Genomic DNA, 22,419 nt, shown 5'->3' on the forward strand with positions numbered 1-22,419 from the left:
GACCCGCCCGCCCCACCCGCACGCGCCCGCCGCGCACGCGCCGCGCCCCGCGGGGCGGGGGGAGGGCGGGGAGGCTCCGCGTGTCTCGGGGGGCGGGGCGGGGGTGCGATCACGTGAAACGGAACGACCAATCAGCGCGCCGCACTGCGCCCGCCGCACTCCTGCCCGGAAGCGGCCCGGGCTGGGCGAGCGAAGCTCCGCCCGGAGTTGGGCACGGCTCGAGCCGGGCGCTTCCGGTGTGCGGCGCGGCGCATGCGCGCGGGGCCCGGTGTCAGCTGATCCTGCGCCTCCTTTGCCGCTGCCGCCGCCGCCGCCGGGAGTCGGGCGGATTCGGGCGCGCCGGGCCGCCTCAGGTGAGACGCTCGGCCCCCTCTCCCCCTGCCCTGCACCGCTCCCTCCGCCTCTCCCGAGCTGCGCCCGGGGGTTGCCGTCCTCTGCGGTGAAGGGGGGGTCGGCTCCCGCCGCTCCCCACCCCGCTCGGTCTCTGCCCGGGAAGGACGCGGTCTCCGCGTGGAACCGCTCCCAGAGGGAGCGCGGCCCCCGGCTCTGCGGAGCGGGTGTCGCCGAGACCCTGGGCAGCCGACCTTCACGGAGCCGTGTCCCGGCAGGACAGCCCGCTGGAGGCGGCCTTGCGCTTCCCCGCCCCTCTTCTCAGGGAGAAGAGACCTGGAAAGCGAAGCAGCCCCTGAATGAAAAACCTGCTGAGCGCTCTCGAAGACGCCCAATGAGATGCTCTAGGGTTATGCCAGAATTCCTCGCGGAAGACGAACGGGGTGATAGCGGCTGGGTTCCAGTGCCCGGTCATCCCACCATCTTGGGTGGGTGGATCTGAAGCTCTCTGTGCCTTGACCCCAGCCCAGCAGAGAGCGAGCAGCAGGGTTATGGAAGAGGAATGTTGCTGCGGGCTTCTCACTGCAGCCCATCCGTGGCAGAATAGTCCCCCTGTTGTTTTGCAGTTGAATAAACTGGTGGCACATCAAATGTGCTTCCTATTCCTGTAGCCAGTGACAAAATTCTGGTTTAGATGACGTGTTCCAAACATCAGACTTGGCATTCACTTAAAGGCAAGAAATCTTGCATGACTGGATTCTGGATAATATTGTTAATGTTACTGGTAGCTGTGGCATTGGAGTGTGAGACGCATGTGTCAAGATCCATTCATTCAGTGCAGTTGCCCAAAGTGATTTACTTTCTTAGGAAGGAAGTAAAGTCTTTCATCCTAAGATTTTACTGTCTTCCCTCAGAGAATTTGCACTCCTGCTGGGCATAAAAGCAATTTGGTGATAGTTTTATTCATTGTAATGCAATACTTCAGCAAAGTACACCGGCTATTTGATCTGGCATGGTATTTCAAATGCTAATTCCGCTTGATGAAGGGGAGAGGGGGTAGAAAAGTAGGAAAACCTGCTAACAGACTGCTGGAAGTGATTTATTAGCAAGAACATGTCAAATACAAACTGGCATTTGCAAGTGGAAGTTTGAGTAACTGAGGCAGATCTTCAGCATGCTGTAAATTGTGCTGTGTTTGTGCTGACTTCTGCCCTGTGCAGATCTGCAGCAGCGAATGTTTGCCTTCTCTGTGCGGTACTTTCAAAGGCCCTTTCAATGACCAGCAAAAACAAACATTTAATACTATCTACATTTTATTATTTTCTATGTAAGAATGTGTGAAGTGAGATCAGAATCTACAGGTCTTTGAATTACCAAAAATACTGCAGATTATTTTGCTGTGCCTGTCAGTTTGTTCTGTGAAGCCCTCTGCGAAAGCTTTATTCTTTTATGTGGGGAAAAAATTAGTCTTAATTTTGTGATCAGGTGGCCAAGCATGACATTCAGAAATTTTAAATCATCATGGACATCAACTTGAGAGAACAGGGAAGGAGAAGTTAAGGCAACAGTGGAAAATGGCTGCTGGCTGGCATCAGCTGACTGTTCAAAGGGGGGGTTGTAGTCTTGTGTTGCAAGAGTAACACAAGATCTCTGTTTCCTGTAAATGTTGCCTTGTCATTTTCCAAATCAAGAATTATCTTCTACAGATAGTGCTAATAGGGTTGATGAGTGATTACTGTTGCTTACTTTTTATAGAGCATTAGCTTAAATTTAGCTTTTTTTTGGTCTAAGTATATATTAACAGCTTTATGCCTCATTGACCCTGATTTACAAAGTCTGTGGGCCTTAAGTGTCCTTCTGTTGTCTAAATTTTTTCCCCAGTATGACTCAATGCATTTATCTTCCAGACTTGCATGGGTGCTGGTGTTATACATTGTCATCCAAAGCTGCTATAGACCAGCAGGTTACCAGATGATTCCCCTGAAGATACTTTTAGAGGCACTGTACATTCCCCCTTGTGTTTTGATGCTGTGGTACTGTGTCTTTGGGTTCTCAAGCCCTGAAAATTCCTGCTGATGGGTTTCCCTCCTGCTTTTAAATTGCATGTTTGTGAGCTATGGCTGCATTCTTAATTACGCTTTTAGATAGAGTAAAAGGATCACAGGATAACCTAGTTGGGGTCTTTGGTTACTTTGGTGTTGACCATAAAATGTTGAATGTGACTGCTGACCAAGTAGTAATCTCTCTGGTTTTTTTCCTCTTGTCTTTTTAAGAAAACCCTCTAAAACACAAACCATGCAACAACCCAATGCTACATTGCGTGAAATATATTCTTTTCTCCATGCTTGTTTCATTGGTTAAAAAGTGGAGGATTTTAGACTTGGAAATACTGAGGTATTGTTGAACAATGGTATCCACATGATTTTTTTTTCGGCTGGAATTGTACCAAGGAAAACAGACCATGCAGTCAACTGGAATATCATGCTCATTCATTCCTACTCGATGTCTTAAAACATCTGACTTCTTTAGTCTTCCAGCTAGGCAGAGAGAAATGGGGTCATAATCTAGCAGAAGAAACAGAATGAATTTAAACTTTTCAGCCTTTTTTTCCTGTACAGAATAAGCCAATAATCACCTAAATGTCCAATATGCAAGGCTGGCTTAGACTGGATCTTCTGTTTGTCGTTGTTGTACCTTCTTCTGTGGTATAAAAAGACTTTTTGCTTGCCTTTGATGTGCTCACTCCATTCTTGCTTTTGAGAGTGGACAGCTAAGCTTATACCAAATTCTTGGGTTTGGTCGTTTCTCTTGGCATTAAGTTCTACACCCTTATAAATATCTTTTGTTTGGTTACTTTATTTCATCCAAGCATTTACTTCTCCCGTGTTTTTCAAACTCTCAAGTTCAATGTCCCCATATCTTAGAAACATTGACCATTTGCTGCCAGCTTTTTAGACTTCTATACATTATATGGCTATTCGAACAGACTTCGCCTTCCAAGGCCTGGCTTTACTGAAATGATCACTTACTTTGAAAACCAGTAAGATGTATTTGAATAAATCCTGAAAGTCCTGGTCTAACAGACCTTGTTACTACCACTTAAGTAAATGGCAGATAAAGACCAGTTTTAGCTGCTGAATTTTTCTCACTTCATCAGCTTGACTACTCCTCTGAGCTTGTGTTACGGTAAAATTCAGTGTCAGGGTTCACTCTATTCAGGAAGAATTTGTCTGAAAGTGGCCCCTCTTCACAGTTCTTTTAATTTTGCCATAGTTTACAACATTTTGGGGAATCTGTTGTGTTAAAATGTTCAAATCAAAAGTGATCAGCAAGGACCAACACTAGCATGGGAAGCTGCCCCAGTTAACTGAGACTCATTGTGCTGAACAGGTAAATGAACTAAAAAGCCTGCTGAAAATAGACCCATTGCAGATGCAAATGCTTGAGAGAAGTGATGTTCTACAGGGTCTCTGTAATATGAAAGCCTTATCTTTGTCCTTCCTAATCAGTTGAGGAGTGCTCATGTTGTAAGGATTCTCATAGCCAAGTTGAAATGTTGGTGCTCTGGTGAGTTTCAGCTGATCAGTCTGCCCGACTGTGTCTCTGCCAGACAGCATCCCAAGAAAAATGCCAGAATGTGTGCTGTGCTATGCTGTGTCCCATCTTTAGGCTGCTGTAAGCTGTGCTTGCTTACTGAAGTGGTTTGTGGTGGCTCATGTAGAAGAGAGGTGGTTTGGATGTCTGTGATGCTGGTCTGTGTTCTGTGCCCTAAGCATGAGGAGCAGTCCTGTTGTGGTTGAGATGGTCGGGTGTGAGGAGGTGTAGAAAGGATGCGGGAAGAGCCATTGACTTTACAGAGAGACAGCTGCGCCTGTGTGGGAATAACTTATTACAGCTGGACAGAAGCTTTCAGGTATCCAGGTTTTGTGTAAGAGCCTGAAGAATGACTTGACAGTTTTCTAGTAGCCGAGCAAAGAAACTGCATCTTCCAAGACTTTCAGTTAGTGGGACAAACTTTTTGTCCTTGTTACACTGTATCATTACTTTATTTCCCACTCTGAAAGTAAGACCTTAAAAAGCAGCTCTTCGGAAAAAACCCTAAAATGGTATTTCTGACTAAATGCAGACTACATTGGTAAAGATGTCTCAATAGGCAATTCTACTATGTGAATTGCCCATAGATCCTTGAAATTTTGAGGGTTTTGTTATTGTGAGATAAATTTGCATCATGTGGTAGTTATTCAGACAGCCACCACAATATGTAGTTTAAACAATGTTAAAATTTAATGTGTTGGAAGGTCTCTGGCTGTTCTAAAGAAGCTGTAAATACTTCAGGTAATTGAACATAGAATTTCCAAATGTAGCTTAACTTGCTTTAAAACATAAAGATGCAGTGTTCTGTTGCAGGAAAAGTCAACCTCAACTTAATTTCCTTTTACTGGAATCCAGTGCCAATAGGTGTGCTGTGATTCCAACCAGGTGTTTCATTATACCAAAGGTACTATAAAAGAGTACTTCTATCTGCTAGGGGTGTTGGATCTTTCTCAAAGACTTTCGTGCAGACTTACTCCTGGTTCAGCTCCTCAAACTAGCTGTCAAATACCTTGCATAATAAACTGAAGATTCCATAATATCCTGACTTTAAAGATGATCTGAAACTTAAGTGTAATGATGAAATGCTTATTCCAAACTCATACTTGGTATTTTAGCCATTACACCTGGGGAAAGGGGTTAGGCAGTAGTGGGACTTCAAGAGGAGACAATGTGTTTAAATGAGCCCAAACAACTCATGTGATTCTGCATGTAAAACTGAGCCTGACTTGAAAATCTAGCAATAGTTCTTTTGTCAAATTGCATACTTTTTGTCTCTTGAGGTAAGCTCTTCAACTCTTCAGAAGTGACTCTGCTGAACTGTAGTAAAGTTTGCTGTTAGAGTTGCTTACAGCTATATATTAATCTCATTTTAATGTTTGTCATCTTAAATGTTAGAGCAACAAAAAGTATTTCAAGTAACAGTGCCAAATACACCTGAAAATTGAGTGACTTTTACTTAATAAAAGCTAGGATGGATTTTAGTTTGGCAGTAATGTTAGTGAGGTTAATGAAAACTGTTCATCTAGAGGAAATGACTGAGCATTCAACTGAGCAGATGGCTGCAGAACTTTTCAGCTCTAGCAGCTAGATGACAGGATCAGGATAAGAAAAGGTCTCTGTAGAGCACAGAAATCAATTTTGTATTAGTGTTCTGTATTATGGTTTGGATTTCAGTTGCATTAGATCTTTCTTTTGTATGAAAGTCTATCAAGCAAAGAAAGGGCAGATTGCATGGCAGGCTGAAAGGAATGTCAAATTTTTCACAGTAGTAAAATTGTGAAGCAGTGTAGTAAGTAAGAACTAAGGAGAGGCTCATCAATTTCCACCCCTGGAGCTCCTCTGGAGAAGCCTCAGCTGAGAGGAAAGAATTGGTATGGAAAACTGTAGCATGTGAGTCAGTTGATGAACATTTTTTTTCACATGGACAATGTGGTTTTCTCTAGTAACAGGAGTATTTTAATGGGTTTAACTGGGAACTTTTTCAATTCTAGATATAGCATGATAGCTGTGTTTAATGTTTGAAGGCCGCTTATCTACTGAGCTGATCAGATTTTCAGTGGGTCAAAGCAGTTACGCAATGAACACCTTGGCAGCCTTTCTATCTAGTTTTATTTCTGCTGCTAACTTCTTGGTCATGTTCAAACAGCTTTGTTCTAGTACTGTTCTGGGCTGACTGAAGGAATTTCCCAAGATGCTAAATAAAAGCTTGGGTGCTTGAGTAACAACTTGTGATGGTGGTACATCTTGCATGAACAGACTTCACACCCTTGCTTTAGGAATATATACTTTATGTTGTATATATGTATCAAATATAAATATATTGTTATATCTTTAGCTTGTATGCAAGGCTTGATGTTTGTTTGAAGTATCAGACTTGTATGTATTGGCATGCCCACAGGTGAGTCCCCATCCGTTTTTGGGAAGAGGACAGTAGGAGCTTGTGATGGACTTAATTAATTCAGTGTCACAGAGTCTCACTTTGTAGCCATCGTGTGCTGCAATGACAGTGGCAGCATAATTCTCTTTCCTTGAAAATACCTGGATTTTACGTGTACATGTGCTGAGCAAAGCAAGCCTCATGTGAGAGGAAGGGGCTTATAGGAACCCAAGGAACAAGTTCTGTGAAAGATAAATTGTCTTGTAGCGTTGCAGATGGGTCCACAGTACATAGCTGAGCATCACTTAAGCAGGTTCCAGGTTTATCCAGAGTAGAGGTGATCTCAAAGTGTCCTGTGACAACTGAAAACGTATGAATAACTAAATGGAAAAATGTCCATATTGTTGAGTTAAAGAAATAATCTTTCCAGCTCAGAGCTTATGGCAGGAAGGTTGGTGCCATTCGCCTCACAATGTCTATGTCGTGAGAAGACTGAGCCACATTGCTGTGTGGAGCATGGGCCGTGACTCCTTCCTGGTTTCATGAGAGTGCAGATGGCACAGTTGGAATATCACAGTGTTTGACATAGCAGAGGGTTGTGCTGCCATACAGAGGGACCGGGACAGACTGGAAAAATAGACTGACAGGAATCGCATGAAGTTCGACAAAGGGAAGTGCCAAGTCCTGCACCTGAGGCAGGATAACCTGCCTGAGGTGCCTCACCTGAGGCACATACCCTGCTACAGGCTGAGGACTGAGTACTGAAAAGAGCTGGGCGTCCCCAAGCTGAACATCAGCTGGCAATGTGCCCTTGTGACAAAGGCAGCCAGCACTATCCTGGGCTGTGTTTGGAAGAATCCCACCAACAGGTGCAGGGAGGTGGTTTTTCACCTTGGTTAAGCTTGATGGAAACCACATCTGGAATGCTGTGTCTGGTTCTGTGTTCTCCAGTAGGAGAAAGATATGGCTTAATGGTATACATCCAGAAAAGGGCCACAAAGACTTTTAAGCATTTGGAGATAGGAAGAGGATGAGAAAGCTGGGATTATGTAGCCTCAGGAAAAGAAGGCTCTGAGAATCTTATTGTAAGTATATAAACACCTGATGGGAGGGAGCAAAGAGGATGGAGCCAGACTCTTCTCAGCGGTACCTGCTGAAGTAACATGATGCAATGGGCACAAACTGAAATACAGGGAATTCCCTTTAAACATAAGAAAACACTTTTTACTGCAAGGATGTCTGAACACTGGAACAGGTTGCCTAGAGAGTTGTGGTGTCTTCATCCTTGGAGATAATCAAAACATCTGGATGTGGCCCTGAGCAGCCTGCATCACAGGGCATTGGAAGTAAATGATTGCCAGAGGTGCCTCCCAACCTCAGCAATTTGGTTGTTTAGTGACTGAGAAATCTGGAGCAATTTTCCCTGCTGTGTTACAGTAAAATTATAACTCTGCATGGTATGAAGGAGCAGGTTTCCTGAGAATACTATTGGGCTTCCTTTCCCAGTGACCTCTGTTAGAGTTCTGTTGTTTTTTCACGTTGTTTTTTTCTGGGACAATATCTCGAATTCTAGATACGAAAATGCTGCCAAACTTCTGCATTTGTCTAGTAATTCAGGCACTGATTTTTGTTTTTTAATACTTCCTCTTAAAGATATCATCTGTTAGAAGGGGAAGTATAAACTGTCCTAGTTACAGGAAATCTGTGGCAGTGATTATCCTATTACTTATGAGGCCCTTGCAACAGATCTTCAAGTAGCTGGACACTGGGATTTATGCACTGTGCCAGAGTCTGCTCAGGTGAACACAGTAAATGTCGGCAGTCTTGAATCTGAAACATCACTCCAATGTGACACTAAGCTGATTGTCCAGTGTGGGTGGTGATCTTTACTATCCTGTAATGTCTAGGTTTTTACTAAGAAGAGAAGGAGGTATTATTTTCTTTGGAAAACTTTATTTGGCTACATTTTACTGCTCATGCTTATTAAGCTTTCCTGGATATCAAATGTAAGGACTCATATTCTGACTCCATTTTTCTACCCTTGGAAATCAAAACACATTAGTCTGTTTCAGCTATACTAAAATTTATGACCTTAGTTCAAGGTTATTCCAGCAGAATGAATCCTAGCACTGGTGTCTTATTAATGTAATGCTGCTGCTTCTGAATTACTGATACCGTGCTGTTCGCTACAGTTTTGGTTAGTGTCTAAGCTTTTGTGCCAATTTGAAGCGTTGGTAGAACCTTGCAAAGATAGACTTGAGAAGTTGTGAAGACCACAGGGAACTCTTCAGCTTTATGCAGGTTCTTAGGGAGGGATCACATAGCTGCTCATGTTCTGTGCAGCATACAGGGCAGTGCCTGTCGATCTCTGAAAACAGATTCCAGCAGCTGTCACTCAGGATGGCACAGCACTCTGCTTTGTTGAGGTGCTGGATGTTGTGCGATTGCATTACTGCTTCTGCTGGCCAGGGGAAGGGCTTCTGAGCATGAGGAAGCCCCACAAGACTCTTGGAGGCAATCAGTACTGTTCTACATACTCAAGCAATTAGTATTGCAGTGTCTCCAGCGCCTCCCTGTGCAGTCTGTTGTTAAACAGTTGTTCTGCTAAGCTCTTCCAGAGCAGAGCACACACTGACATGGCTGTAGTGCACTGGAGGGCTGGCAGGTGAATGGATTCCAGCAGAAAACATGCATCTCTTTCAAGGATTTTTGTGTAGTTGTACGCACCACTCGGGACATCGGAATCACCGGCTTTGTAGGAGGCCCTTAATGCAAATGCTGAAACCTTTTAATTCCTTCTGCTCGGTGCTGTGCAGTAGGGAGGGCACAGATGGGAGTTCAGCTGGGCTCGAGGTGGCTGGAATTGCTATTGCGGCATTCCTCGGTGCTGGTGGGAGAGAGAGGGAGAGACTGATGACTCATCAAGTCAGGTGGTTATGCCTCTGCTGTGTGTCAGAAATTTCTTTCCCTTCTGCAGCAGGCTTTCTCATCCCTCTGTGTAGGGGCACTAGAAGGACAATTATTTCGCAAGTGGTGATGCTTAACTGCTGAATTCTAGCTTCTGAATCAGGCCTGGGGATTTTTGTTACTCCCTGCTTCTGCAAAATAAGGTAAGGATCTGTGTTTATGTGATAAAATTGTCATGGATTTTCTTCCTTGCTGCAAGAAGGCTCCTTCTAAAAATCTCACCCGAGTCTGAATTCTTAAAAGATCTTTATGTTAAGGCAGTTCATCATCTAAATACTGGGTCTGATCAAATGTTTGATGCAAAACCCAGAAACCGTGATAGAAAATGGGTTTCTCCAACATCGAGAGCAGGGCAGTTACATTTTTGGGGCTACTGTGTAACCAGATTACTGTGCTGGGGAGAAACCAAGACAGAAAGCTCGGGTTATGGGCTCTTTCTTGTTTAATTAGGACTTTAAAATTAGTGGAATGAATCACCTTTTAGTCAGAGAAGGCTCTGCTGCAATTAATATTTTGATTTCTGGCACTATTAATCAGAATATGACTGCTAGAGCTTAGGAGCACGTTTGAAATCAATTGGTGAACTGTTTTAGATAAGGAAGATATAAATTGTGAAGGATAAAAGATGAATCTTTAGTCATAAGGGAATAAAAATTAAGCTAATATCCTACATAGGTGTGCTAGTGGACTTTTATAGGAGGGATTGCATATAGTGCCTAATATCCTGTGTTGGCAATAGGCCTTTCAAAGGCCTTACGGGCTCCATAGATTTTTAAAATGGTCAGCTACCATGGCTTCTGGGGTAAGTTCATGCTTCAGGGAATTTCGTTTTCTGTGAGTACTGGCAATGAAAATGTCTAACTGGGTAGAAAGGTAAGGCAGCATTTTGGCCCTCAAGGACTTTTCCATATAAATTGAAAATCTGTAGTGCTAGTATACAACCACAAGAAAATGATGCAGAGATAAATAACAGCTTTTTGGGTTTTTTTCTAATTTGTATTCAATGTTAAAAGATGTGTAGCCCCTTAAAAAAGAGGTCAGCCTGGCTGGGTGGGCACTGGCTTTGTGTAGACTGTAGTTTAGACATATAGTGGAGGTAAAACAAAGGTGAGGAAGAATTCACATCTTCTACACCTGAAATAGTTGATAGGTATGTGTTTAAAAGCTGTTGGTGCAGATGCTAGAGATCATGGTAAAGACAGGGTTCATTAATGTGTTGCTAGGTGGTCTAGTGGAGGAATCCCCTGCTTTTTTACTTGGCTTGGCCAGTAATTTGGAAAGGTGGCTGTAGGAAGAGAGAGAGAGCAGAGCAGCCACAGGAACAAGAGAAGCAGGTGCTGGCTGTCAGGATGTTGCCATTTAACTGCAGAATGGCTGCTCTGAGGTTCTTACTTGCCTCCCTAAGAGATAAACAGACACTTCAAGCAGGTTTTGATTATGAAGAAAAGTTAATTTAAAACTGGCCCAGTGTTCCTGTTTTTCCTTGCCTTTGTAATTTGACTCTTTCATGTGGGACATTGTCTAATTGCCAGGCTGTGTCAGTAATACAGTTATGAGAATGTGTTTTAACTCTCTACTGTGCTTCTATAGAAGATTTTGGTAGTAGGACACTGGACGTTGTTCTGTATGGTATGTTGAAGTAAATGTTTAATTTGGATTTATAAGAACAGCTTCTTCTTTCAGTGTGAACAGTAACTGTGTTTGAGTTTTGCAACGTTTTAGTTGTTAAAAGCAAAAAAGATGAGATAGTTGTGTTAGTCAGATCAGAACCAGCTCATACCAGCTGCTCAGGAACTGCAGATTGCTTTGTGAGGACCTCCCCTCTGCCATTTGTCAGAGGAGGCATTTGAGAAAAAACCAGTGAAATTAGAATTGTCTTCTGGGTCTAAACAACAGGCAGTGTGAAAGATAACCTATGGCTGTGGAGGGTAGAGGGATCGAAAGGATATCTGGCTTAGCCTTTGGTCTCAAGACCAGTTAGCAGGTCTGCTCCAGGCTGCTGGTGACTGAGCCATGATCAACTGTTGTGGTGGCTGCTGTGGAATAAATCAGTGGCAGCCATGATAGACAGTACACTCCAGAGAGACATGGAGCCTGGAAGAAGCTATTCCTTCAGGATGAATAGGGGTTTGGAATCGTGGGAGATCTTTTTCTTATGGAGCAGTGCCACCAATTTAAAACTTAGAGATCAGTAAGGAGGCTGAGGAGCAGAGGACTTGTATTGTTGTATTAAAACGCTGGAAAACAGTTCTAGGATTTCAAGAATAGCAGATGTCAGCTACTGCTCCCAAAGAACAGGCAAAAACGTATCCCTCAATTGTGCTGGAAAGGGTGGCAATGTAGTTGTTGCCTTGCTTATTGTCCACGGGGCAGGTTTTTAAGCCTGGGTATGCCTTTGTATTTGCTGCCTTGTGGAAGATGCTGGGTTAGATTAGGCTTCTTCCAAAGACTGGATTTGAGTGTCAGCAGATGCGTCCCAGTTCATGTCACCAAACCAGGGGCCTTGCTGTTGATTAGCACAGGAGGGTTCTATGTTGGGGCTGCCATAGTGCACCTTTCACCAGTGCTGTGTCCTAAGTGTGTCAGTACAGGAGAAATGGGAAGAGAGTGGCCTTACAGTTCTCTAACACCCATCTGTTTCCAAGGTAACACACAGCATGATAAGGGCTCACAAAGCAAACCCACTAAATCCTCTGATCTACGCTGGAAGCAGGGCAGCCCAACTGTCGGCCCCAGGACAAACATGGATGGAGGAAGTCTGTTGATAAAACTGCTTTTCCAGTGCCAGTTGTTTAGATTCACTAAACAGTTACTGGCAAGAGATGACAGCCTGTTGTTTAACTGTTGCAACTTGGGGACTTTGGCCATTATTCAGCACAATTCTTCTGTGATGCTCCGTGGGTTTCACTGAGAGCAAAGACTGCGTAATATGTAGCTGTGAGACGCACAGAAAGCACTCACGTGTTTGTGTGCTGGTGCTTCTGAAAATGTATGTTTCCTCCTCTAAACACTGTGATATTCAGCAGCTTAAGGTAGCAAAAATTGAATTTGCTCAATTAATATTTGTAGTATTGCATTTTATAGACTGGTGGCAGTAAAGCAGGCCCAGAACATCATCTTGCTCACTCAGAATCATGGAAAACTCCATCTTTTGAAGGAGGGTAATGAGATGTGGAAGACAAAAAAGATTTTCTGTTGTTTAAATATCCTGTTACCAAGCTTAAAAACAGTGCAGCAGTGTTAGGGCATTGTTGCCCTGCATTTTTTCATTCAGTAGCATTCTGTTCTGTGGAGCATATTTTGATGTTCTACCCCTGTGTTTCTGCAATAAGGAATCTCAGATCTTTTGTCTGTTTAAATCAGTTACTTTTTAACTTTTTACAGCTTTAAAATCAGTGTGGTTGAGGTGCTTCAGGCTACGAGTTCAGAATCATTTGTAACTGGAAACAAGAAGAGAGAAGAGGGGAGGAAGAGGAGGAACTTACTACACGTGTGTTCCTCAGGACTGACGCTTATTTCTTCCTTTTGTACAGTTGAACAGGCAAAATGGACTTTTCCAAACTCCCCAAAATCCGTGATGAGGACAGAGAGGCGTTTGTTGGCTATGTTTATGGAGTCTCAGGACCTGGTAGGTATTATTTTGTAAAGGAAATCATAAATTTTGTTTTATCTAGGATCTCGTTAATCTTCCTCACTGGAAGCAGAGAAGTATAAAAGAGCTCTGGCTGGTGCTTTTTCTTATCTTTTTTTGGGGGGGACTTTAAGAAGGATCACTGACTTTCAGTTTGATAAACTATTAAACTGCTAAAAACTTGTTACTATTAATTAATCTTTTTTAAAAATATGATGAGCAGAAGCAGGCAGTTGAATAATAACAACAATAATAAAACAAAAGGTAACCTTTCTGTATGAGGTAAAGGCCCTTGGTTAGAAGTCTGCCGGCCCAATGTACTAAGTTTCTTCAAAAGGGTGTGAAATATATAGTCCATTCTCAAAGGAAGTTTGCCCCTCTGATTTCTAAAATACTCAGTCCCTGTCAGTGTCAGGATGTTCTGTGTTACTGCAGTGGGCTTGGGGAGCTCAGCAAGGAGCCACAAGAGTCAGGCAAGGTGGCAGAATGTGGTGGGAGTGCAGCTGGGAGAAGGAGGACTCTTCCTTCATCTTTATCAGCTGAAATAGTTCAGGCTCTGATAGGAACAGCTTTTGAATACATGCAGACTCTACTGGCTTTTCTGCTCCCTCCTGCATTCTCTTCAAGAGCTGAAGGAGAGGATGGGAATGTGAGAACAGAAGATTAACAAGTATTTTTGTTAATGCAACATACTTGATGAATAAGAAATTCCCTTGGCTTGTGTCTGCCTGAATCGACACAGGTTTTTTAACTGCAAATTCCTGAACTGCAGAAGTAGTACTTAGAAACAATGTTAAACTGACACAGCTTTCTTTTCCAAGAAATGGAAAATGTGTTTTTGTGTAAATATGTGAATCCTGTGTGCATTAGTGATATCATAATATACAAGACATAAGAAATTTGGTTCTAAAGCAGCTAGGACCTCATATAGGACCTACTGAAATCTAACTCAAAGCAGCAGGAAGTTTCAGGCCCAAAACATGCTATACAACAGTCTTCATCTGTTGAAAGTTAATTTAAGTGCTCTAAGATAGGCATCACTTTTCTACAAAATGTAGCAAAAAATAGTGTTTTCGTAAAAGCTTTCTAGGCATCATTTTAGATGCAAGATGTACTGCCTTTAGCAGGTGCCTTTGCTTGATCTATCCATGTTTGTCAGCATCCAGATGCTACCAAGGTAAACAGAAGTCTGAGTGACTTGAAAATGCTGGCCCCCAACCACAGGTTTATGTAACTACCAGGCATCAGGCAAGTTTTGCCATTTTCTTGTGTGTTTCAATTTAGTCAGATGGGAGGGTGGCCCAGCTCACTGCAAGGGAGAAGTGCCTATATAACTTGTTTATCAAAGTTCACGGCATCTCACACCCTCAACATTTACAATCTGTCAAGATAGATAAGAGGAATTATGGCATGAATTGTCTTGTGAATTACTACATTCTCATAGTGTTCTCTTATTCTGCATAAAGGACAGAGTGAAAACTGTAGGAAAACTTATTCTTTTGACTTTGAAAGTAGAAATACCAGGAGTTGTGGCATCCTTTTGTGAAGTCAAGAATGTGTGTATGGGTGGATACCAGGTTCATGCTGTGCAGTTCTTACTAACTGGTGGTGAGCAAATTTCCTGAGCTGCAGGGAAAATACTCACCTATGTGCCCATCTTTTGCAGTGGTCACGGCCTGCAACATGGCAGGTGCTGCCATGTACGAGCTAGTACGAGTAGGACACAGTGAGCTGGTGGGGGAGATCATCCGGCTGGAAGGTGATCTGGCAACTGTCCAGGTGTATGAAGAAACATGTATCCTTTTCACTGCTGCCTCTGGGCCTGCCAGACCACACAGTCCAAAACACAGTGGTGATTAGGGTGAAGATGATGGAAATAAGCCCTCGATACTTTGGGTTCTGGCAGCACATCTGTTCTGCATGTGTTTTGTAAATTTTGATGGCTTAGAGGTGAACCTTGCCTTGTGTGGCTGTGTAGCGAGGAGACCTTTCTTAACTGGAAACCAAATGTGTACCTTAGAATTTGAGTGCATTTTAATGCATCTTTGTTAAAGCACTTGACAAATGTCAATCATAAATGGCAAAACTAAGCAATATTTGTAGCATCTTTTTCTTTGCTTTTGATAGCTGTGCTTGTATAACAAATAAGAAATGTAAAGTGGGCAGGATGCCTTCTTTCTGGGCAGAGTATTTTGCCAAGCGTAATAGATTGTACTTTTACTTCTGCAGTGGGCTTACAGCATCTTGGTCCAGCTATGATGCAGCATGTATTCTAAAATCTAGGCAACTTAAAATATATTTTGTATTACATATATATGAGAGAATGTCAGAAAAGAAGTCATAAAACTTGAAGCCAGGCCTCTTTCCCCTCTGCCAAGGGGGTTGTGTGTATCTGTAGAGCCTAGGAAAAAGGCTGTGCTGGCTCCCAGACCTTGGTTCTGAGGAGCTTGCTGGTAAACTAGGCCCAGACTAGGTCCTGTCCAGACAGACTAGGTCCTGTCTCTACCTAATAATTTATCATTTTAGATGGCATCATTGTTACAGTATCGAGTAACTTTCCATCAGTACATGGAACAAGTTTGAGTGTAGTTTACTTTTAATTTCCTGTTGAGAGGAAGCTCAGTCATAGGCCTCTCTCAAATCAACTTGTATTTAATCTCTTGAGTTTTGTATAAGTTTTGGAGGTTTCTTTTGTATTCTAGCAGGCTCTTCTGCCAAGGTGCTGGCCCTTTGCAGAGAGAAGTCCATTGTGCATCTTTGGAGCTTAGGTAGTGCACAGACCTGACAACTTGGTACAAGAGGGGAGGGCAGTAGTGCTTAGACATAAGTCTTAGACAAACTCCTTTTAAAATTAGGCTGCTGTTGAAAAAAGCTGTGCAAGGCTCGAGATCAAAACAGTTGTGATCTCTGAACAAATTCTGAAGTGAAAAATTCCGTATTTCGTAATATTATCTGACTTTAGGAGCCTAATCTGTTTTCTAGGTTTGGAGATGTAAGAAATGTGTGATGTTTTGTCAGCTCACTGCCTGTCACTCCAGTGAGCTCATCCATATTAGTTGCCAACAACAGTTGACTTGAACAAATGATCGTAAAGAAGAGTATTTGTCACTACTTTCCCTCTCTGGAGGATGGTGAACTTTGCTGCTTGGGCAAATTCAGAATTTAGTATAAAGCCTGTATGCTTCTCAAATGGTGATGTGTAACATAGTAATAGTATTACCTTAAAGTCAGAAAAGGAGTTTGAGGGTATGATGTTGTGAACCTGATGACTTCTGCCCAGTTTCTTTTCCTTCTTCTGGATGAACTTTTCCTCAGCAAATCTTTAGCTGGTGTCTCTGTAGGAGATCCTGTGCTCCGTACTGGGAAGCCCCTATCAGTGGAATTGGGGCCTGGCATTATGGGAGCTATTTTTGATGGTATCCAGAGACCTCTCTCGGACATCAGCACTCTGACTAAAAGTATTTATATCCCTAGAGGTGTCAACGTGTCAGCTTTGAGCCGAGATGTCAAATGGGACTTCACACCTTCCAAAAGTCTGCGGGTAGGTTCTGACAAGCCTGTCTTCCCCTCTTGCTCCTCTACCCCCAGAGCTTAGGACTGGAGCAGTGTGCTAAGGCTGTGACTGCTGGGACATGGGGTAAATACTACATTTATTGAAGTTTGCAAAAAAAGGAGTGCTAGGAGGTCATAGTGATGTATGAGACTGGATGGGGATCACCAGAATTTACTCGATGTGACTTACTGTGTGTTGCTGCTGTATATGAGAAGTTTTCAGAGTTGTAATGTATTTACCAAACCATAAAGAAACTTGTGGAATTGCAGTAAGCATTAGCAGGAGCAGGTGTTACCTGAGCAAAAAGAATGACTGCAGCACACATTTTGCAAATGGTGAAGATAGCCTTAGAGCTGGAAAATGTCATGGCTTTAGCCCTTTGCAGCATCTTTTTTCCAATCCTGCAGGTTAGCATATGCTATCCTTTCCCTTCTTAGCACATTAGGCTGAGAGGTGGAAAAAAACCAAGGAAAATTCCTCCTGTCTGTCAGTAATTGCTCCTGTCTGAGCCTTGAAAAGCACTTGAGCACAGGTAGTGTTGCTAGCAATGCTGTTGGAGTAATGAGTTATGTAAATGGCTTCTGTGCTGTAACAAGGCGCTTATAAAAGGGATAATCACAGTGCTAGACTTAATAGCTGTAGTATTTTTTACAGTTTTTCAAGGTTCTTTTTTAAAATTTATGACTAACAGACCTGTTCTGATTTTAGATTGGCAGCCACATCACTGGTGGAGATATTTATGGTGTGGTGAATGAAAACTCCCTGATCAAACACAAAATCATGCTGCCCCCACGGAATAGGGGTACAGTTACATACATTGCTCCTCCAGGAAACTATGACACTTCAGTAAGTCTCCCAAGCAGCAGTTGCTGGTATATTCCATGTCTCTTTTATAAGGTTGATATACTCTTTCTGTTCTGCATGAGGCCAACTAACGTGCTTCATGCAACAAGGTGTCTGAGTTAATGATCACTTCTGCTACCCTGCCTGCAGGGATTGCATTATTCTCTTGGGCAGCTACTTTCTATGTATATGGCTTCCCAATGGCACTTCACTGTGCCATGTTTGCTGACCTCTGTGGGGATCTACAGTATCTTATGAATATGTAAAATTCAGTTGCTCTTCAAATGCATGTTTTGAATATAGGCTGTATCTTGCACTGTTTCCCCCCCCCAGTGGGATTGTAAATACGGGAAAGAGCCATCCCTCGGGAGGTGATGATTGCATGTTGAGGTTCTAAGAGCTCTGTGGTGTTGTCAAAGGCCTGTGCAGAGTAGTTAAAATGAGAATTCGTGTCCTGGTCCAATGTGCAACTGTTTGCTTACTTCTCATGTCTGGCGCTGTCTGTTAGGATGTTGTGTTAGAGCTGGAGTTTGAAGGTGTGAAGGAGAAGTTCACTATGGTGCAGGTCTGGCCTGTACGTCAAGTCCGTCCTGTTACCGAGAAGCTGCCAGCCAATCATCCTTTATTAACTGGCCAACGAGTCCTGGATGCCCTCTTCCCGTAAGTACTTCCTTTTATCTTCTACTGTGTGAGAACTCTCTCTCTTATGGGGAAGCAGAGGCAGGAGGCCTTAGAGCCTTAGGTTTTTTTAAGGGTAAGCTTTCACTGTGTGTCACAGGGTAATCTCAAAAAACATTCAGCTGAATTTCTCATATTGCTTTATTTGGCAGGTGAACCCACTGGTGGAAGAAGGAAGTTTAGCAAAACTGTTCAAGTGCATTAATTTAGAAAAGACTGGACATGCATAAACTTAACCATGTCACAACTGCAGAAAGGCTAGAACTTTCAAGCTTGCTATCTTCATTTTAATGCATGAGTAGGCTATCTTTCCATGGTCTTGAGGATGTGTAGTTTCCAATGATTTTGAGGTTGCCACTTAGGAAAACTGTTGCACTTAACTGTAACACAAACTGCTCATTTAAGCAGCTAACTTCTAAGACACTGAATTCAGTTATTTTGGTCCTAAAATACTGTGCTGCTTATTCTATAATACACAGCTAAATACAGTTGTCCTTTTCTTAGCATTTGCATTCCATCGCTGCTTCCAACTGTGAAAACTGCTATGTTTCAAGCCCAAAAGTCATGCTGTTATGTCAGCATAAGTCATGTACTTCAGGGACAGGAGAAGAAAAGGATGATTTAATCCCTCGATTTTTTGATTTAGTGAAATACCTCTGTGCTTCTCACCCAGAACACTGAATGTAACTCCTGTCATTCTGCTTTTGATGAGGGAGTTCTAGTGGAAAATATATTCTAAGATGGGAAAGAGCTGTTTTTTAGTTCCTTGCAAATCAGAGTCCTTTCTCTTTACTCAGGTGTGTACAAGGGGGTACAACAGCGATTCCTGGGGCATTTGGTTGTGGAAAGACTGTGATCTCACAGTCTCTTTCAAAGTACTCCAACAGTGATGTCATCATTTATGTAGGCTGTGGAGAACGAGGAAATGAAATGTCTGAAGTACTGAGAGATTTCCCTGAGGTTAGTATGGAGATTTCATGGAGAGTAAACCTTCCTGGGAAGACTTGCTATTGTACTGGTATCGTAACTGAGTAAAATATCATGTTGGTAGAGTGACTTCAAAAGATTATCTTGCCTCCCTTGAAGCTCTGGCAAAAATCCCTTTTGGCTTGTTCAAGAATTATTTCAGTGGCCCCTCAATAAACATCTGGACAAGTTTAGGGTGTACCTCCTAAGTTGTTTAAAATAAAGCCAGAATGAATGCCAGAGAGCAATTTAGCACAGTTGTAAGCATCTTACCTGTGACTGGTCATGTCTCTAACTTGACCACGCACAGAAAATGCAGCATCCATTTACAAGTTGCAGGGTGGTGATAACAGTTACCAGGTATTAGTTTGACACGTTAAGCTTTGGAATAACTTCAGAATGAAGTAGAAAATACCTTGTTAATAAAACAATAACAACCAAGCAACAGACTTACCAATCTTTGTACTTGTTACTATGTTTTAGTGAAGTTGTTTTGCTGGCGTCTGGTAGTATGAACTGGCAGGTGCAAACTTCACTGTCAGAAATAAGGGCTAAAAAGCTTGGGTGTGTTGATCAGTGACAAGGTGGGAAAGTCAAGCTGAGGTGGCCTTGAAGAAGATAAATCCCAGGGTATTCATAAGTAGTATTCTATACAAATGTCAGGGCGTACGTTCTGTTGTTCAGGTGCTTGTGAGGCTTTACTGAGGTAAAATGTGGTTTTTACCATAATGTGGTTTTATGTCCAACTGTCAAATACTAACTTGGCTTGTTGTAGGTGGGGGAAGAAAGCTCTCAGATTCCTGATGGACTTATAATAGGAGGCTAAGAATTTTTAGCTCTTTCAGCCTGGAAATCTGAGAGAGAATAAGGTGCTTCCTTGTGCAGTGGATCTGTCATTACTTATTTGAATGGGATCAACAGGGATTTGGCTGTTGCTGAAGATAAGGTGAGGTGAAGCATGTACATTAAAGAGTTAAGCTGTGTGCAGTCTGAAAGACAAACCAACATATCCTAAAGTTTTGAGTCTCATCTCTGCTCTTGGTAGAATAGCTGTGAGGAGAGTATCCTCATACAAGGCAAGTAAAACAGTAAAAGAAAACAAGCAACAAAAATATTAACAAAAAACCTTGCTACTCTTATAATTTGTTGGGTTTTTGGTTTTTTTTTTTTCTTGCATTTTAGTTAACAATGGAAGTTGATGGCAAGGTAGAAAGCATCATGAAGAGAACAGCTCTGGTAGCAAATACTTCCAACATGCCTGTGGCTGCCAGAGAAGCCTCCATCTATACTGGTAAGATTTACAAGAGGATAGAGGAAGCTGTGTGTATAAAGCAAGCCATCATGCTCTACTGTTTTCAGTTCCTGAGATGGCTGTACCAAGAAGCCTGTTTAGTTTCGGAAGTGAACTCTTTCAGACCTTGCCTGCACCAAGTCTTTGTATCTTAATTGAATCTGACTTGCTTGCATATAATTGCCATTTCTGAATATTGAGTAAATTTTGTTTATAAGGTGAACCTACTGTGCCAGGACTTACGTAGGATTTCTGCATGTGTTAATTCTGTAAGCTTTTGGTTTTGACTAGCTTTTTGCTGACAAGTACAGCCACTTAATGGACAGAAATAGTATTCTCCGAGTTGGCAGACTAGTCTTTCCTTTGCAGCCTCTTAAAGGTCTTTTTAAAGTTCTTTTTTTATGAACAGTTGTCAGATAATTCAGATAAAACATGACCTTTTCTCACACTTGTATTCTGGTGGTTTGAAAGGGAAGGAGACATTTTGCAGTAAGAAGAGTCTTTGTTCATGGTTTCAGTAAGGGAGAGAGTGGCATCAGTGACATTGCAGTGTCTCTTCAAAGAAATACATGTGAATGTAAGATGAGTCAGAGTGGTTCATAAACAGAAATGAGGAGAATGAGAAGAAATAAACAGCAACAGCAAAAAAAGAGACAACAGGGACATAAAGCGGGAAGAAGGAGTAACTTCCATTGTCTGTTTCCATCAAAATGTAAACTCCAGTAATTTGGTTTCTTTGCATCTTTCTGACAACATATAAGCATAGGATTCCTTTCTGAACTGCAGCACGTTGTTGTCTTTGTTACAGGAATCACCCTGTCCGAGTATTTCCGGGATATGGGCTACCATGTCAGTATGATGGCAGACTCTACTTCCCGATGGGCTGAGGCCCTCAGGGAAATCTCAGGGCGACTGGCTGAAATGCCAGCTGGTGAGTAGTCTTTCTTCAGTCTAGTCTTGTCAATGCAGCCCTTCAAACTTGGAGCCTTTGACTGAATCTCTGTGTGTTGGTGTTTGCAGACAGTGGTTATCCAGCCTACCTCGGTGCCCGTCTGGCCTCTTTCTATGAGCGAGCTGGGAGAGTGAAGTGTCTGGGAAATCCTGAGAGGGAAGGCAGCGTCAGCATTGTTGGAGCGTGAGTGTTGCATTGTTCTGCCTCTGCGCTGACTGCAGTTCTTCCTCTCTGGTTTTGTATGTCACAGCACCTATTTTTCAGACAAAAAGGTCTTGTTGCTTTGTGCAGCTGCAGAACTTAAAAATATGGGAATGAGTAGGTAGATACTTAGTCTCTGTTCTCCCAGAAGCGCTGCTAAATTGTGCGTGGGGGCAGAAGGAATGAATGTGGACAGGTAGCTCTGTGAGGTGTGGAATCACAGGCACTGGCAGCAATTGGATCAAGTGGCTCAGGGAGGAATGTTATTAGAGCTCTCTGAAAAGTGTCAAAGCATGCTCAGAGCAGGAAATAAAGGGCAGTTAGAGCAGCAGTGTGTGCACTTGGGGGCATAATGAATCATGACTCTCATGCTCAAATAGAGTAGAATTCCATGGAGCAGCATATCTCAGGCTGTGATGTGCCATGAAAACTGTGTTGTCCACAGGCATTCTCCTAGGTCATACTGCTTTGTGTATCATACCCTGGGAAAAGTGGATTCCCCATGCTTTCAGGAGAGCCTCTGGCATCTGCAAGAACACCCAGAGTTCATTTTTTGCTCTGCTTACTTCTGCTGTTCAAAACATACATACATAAGGGCTTTCTGCTTTCGAGATTGGATGTTTGTTTTGGGTTTTTTATCTCTGGGAAGGCATGTATTGGAGTTTCAAGCACAAATGAAGTAGCTACTGTATAGGTGAATATCAAAATTTCAAATTGGGATATCGTCTCTTGTAAAATCACAGCACTGTGTTTTCATGATGTTCTATCAGTACTCTTGCTGAATCTGTTCCAATTGAGATAGGTTTGGTGATCCAAGCTGGAGTTGCTATCTCAAGCTAACGTGACTGAAATTACACCTTAATATGTCAATCAGTCACTGATGTAACTATTTCATGGTATGCTTGATATAACCCCTGTGTGGGTATGCATCAAGCACTTTCTGCAAGCATATTGCAATCTGTTATTTACTTGAAATCACATTGACTTTTCTGGTTTCTCGGGTCACTGAGCTGTGCAGTCAAATGTTCAGTACTGA

The 22,419-nt window shown here is 42.7% G+C and overlaps 1 protein-coding gene across 2 annotated transcripts in view; it reads left to right on the top strand.

The window, feature by feature from the left end:
• Window positions 1-247: 247 nt before the first annotated feature.
• The window catches only part of ATP6V1A (ATPase H+ transporting V1 subunit A), a 29,009-nt gene continuing 6,837 nt past the window's right edge, over window positions 248-22,419 (top strand). Inside the window, exons 1-10 of one of the 2 annotated variants that reach the window (XM_032098655.1) lie at window positions 248-353; window positions 12,802-12,896; window positions 14,566-14,694; window positions 16,226-16,440; window positions 17,161-17,298; window positions 17,804-17,955; window positions 18,771-18,933; window positions 20,122-20,230; window positions 21,039-21,161; window positions 21,251-21,365. In XM_032098655.1, coding sequence (XP_031954546.1) covers window positions 12,815-12,896; window positions 14,566-14,694; window positions 16,226-16,440; window positions 17,161-17,298; window positions 17,804-17,955; window positions 18,771-18,933; window positions 20,122-20,230; window positions 21,039-21,161; window positions 21,251-21,365 — 1,226 coding nt within the window. In that variant the 5' untranslated portion in view covers window positions 248-353; window positions 12,802-12,814. Of the gene's footprint in view, window positions 354-9,228; window positions 9,412-12,801; window positions 12,897-14,565; window positions 14,695-16,225; window positions 16,441-17,160; window positions 17,299-17,803; window positions 17,956-18,770; window positions 18,934-20,121; window positions 20,231-21,038; window positions 21,162-21,250; window positions 21,366-22,419 lie in introns of those variants that run through there. The other variant, XM_032098657.1, reaches the window with a different exon arrangement.

Source organism: Corvus moneduloides, chromosome 2 (genome assembly GCF_009650955.1).
Source record: "Corvus moneduloides isolate bCorMon1 chromosome 2, bCorMon1.pri, whole genome shotgun sequence".
Classification (NCBI taxonomy): Eukaryota; Metazoa; Chordata; class Aves; order Passeriformes; family Corvidae; genus Corvus; species Corvus moneduloides.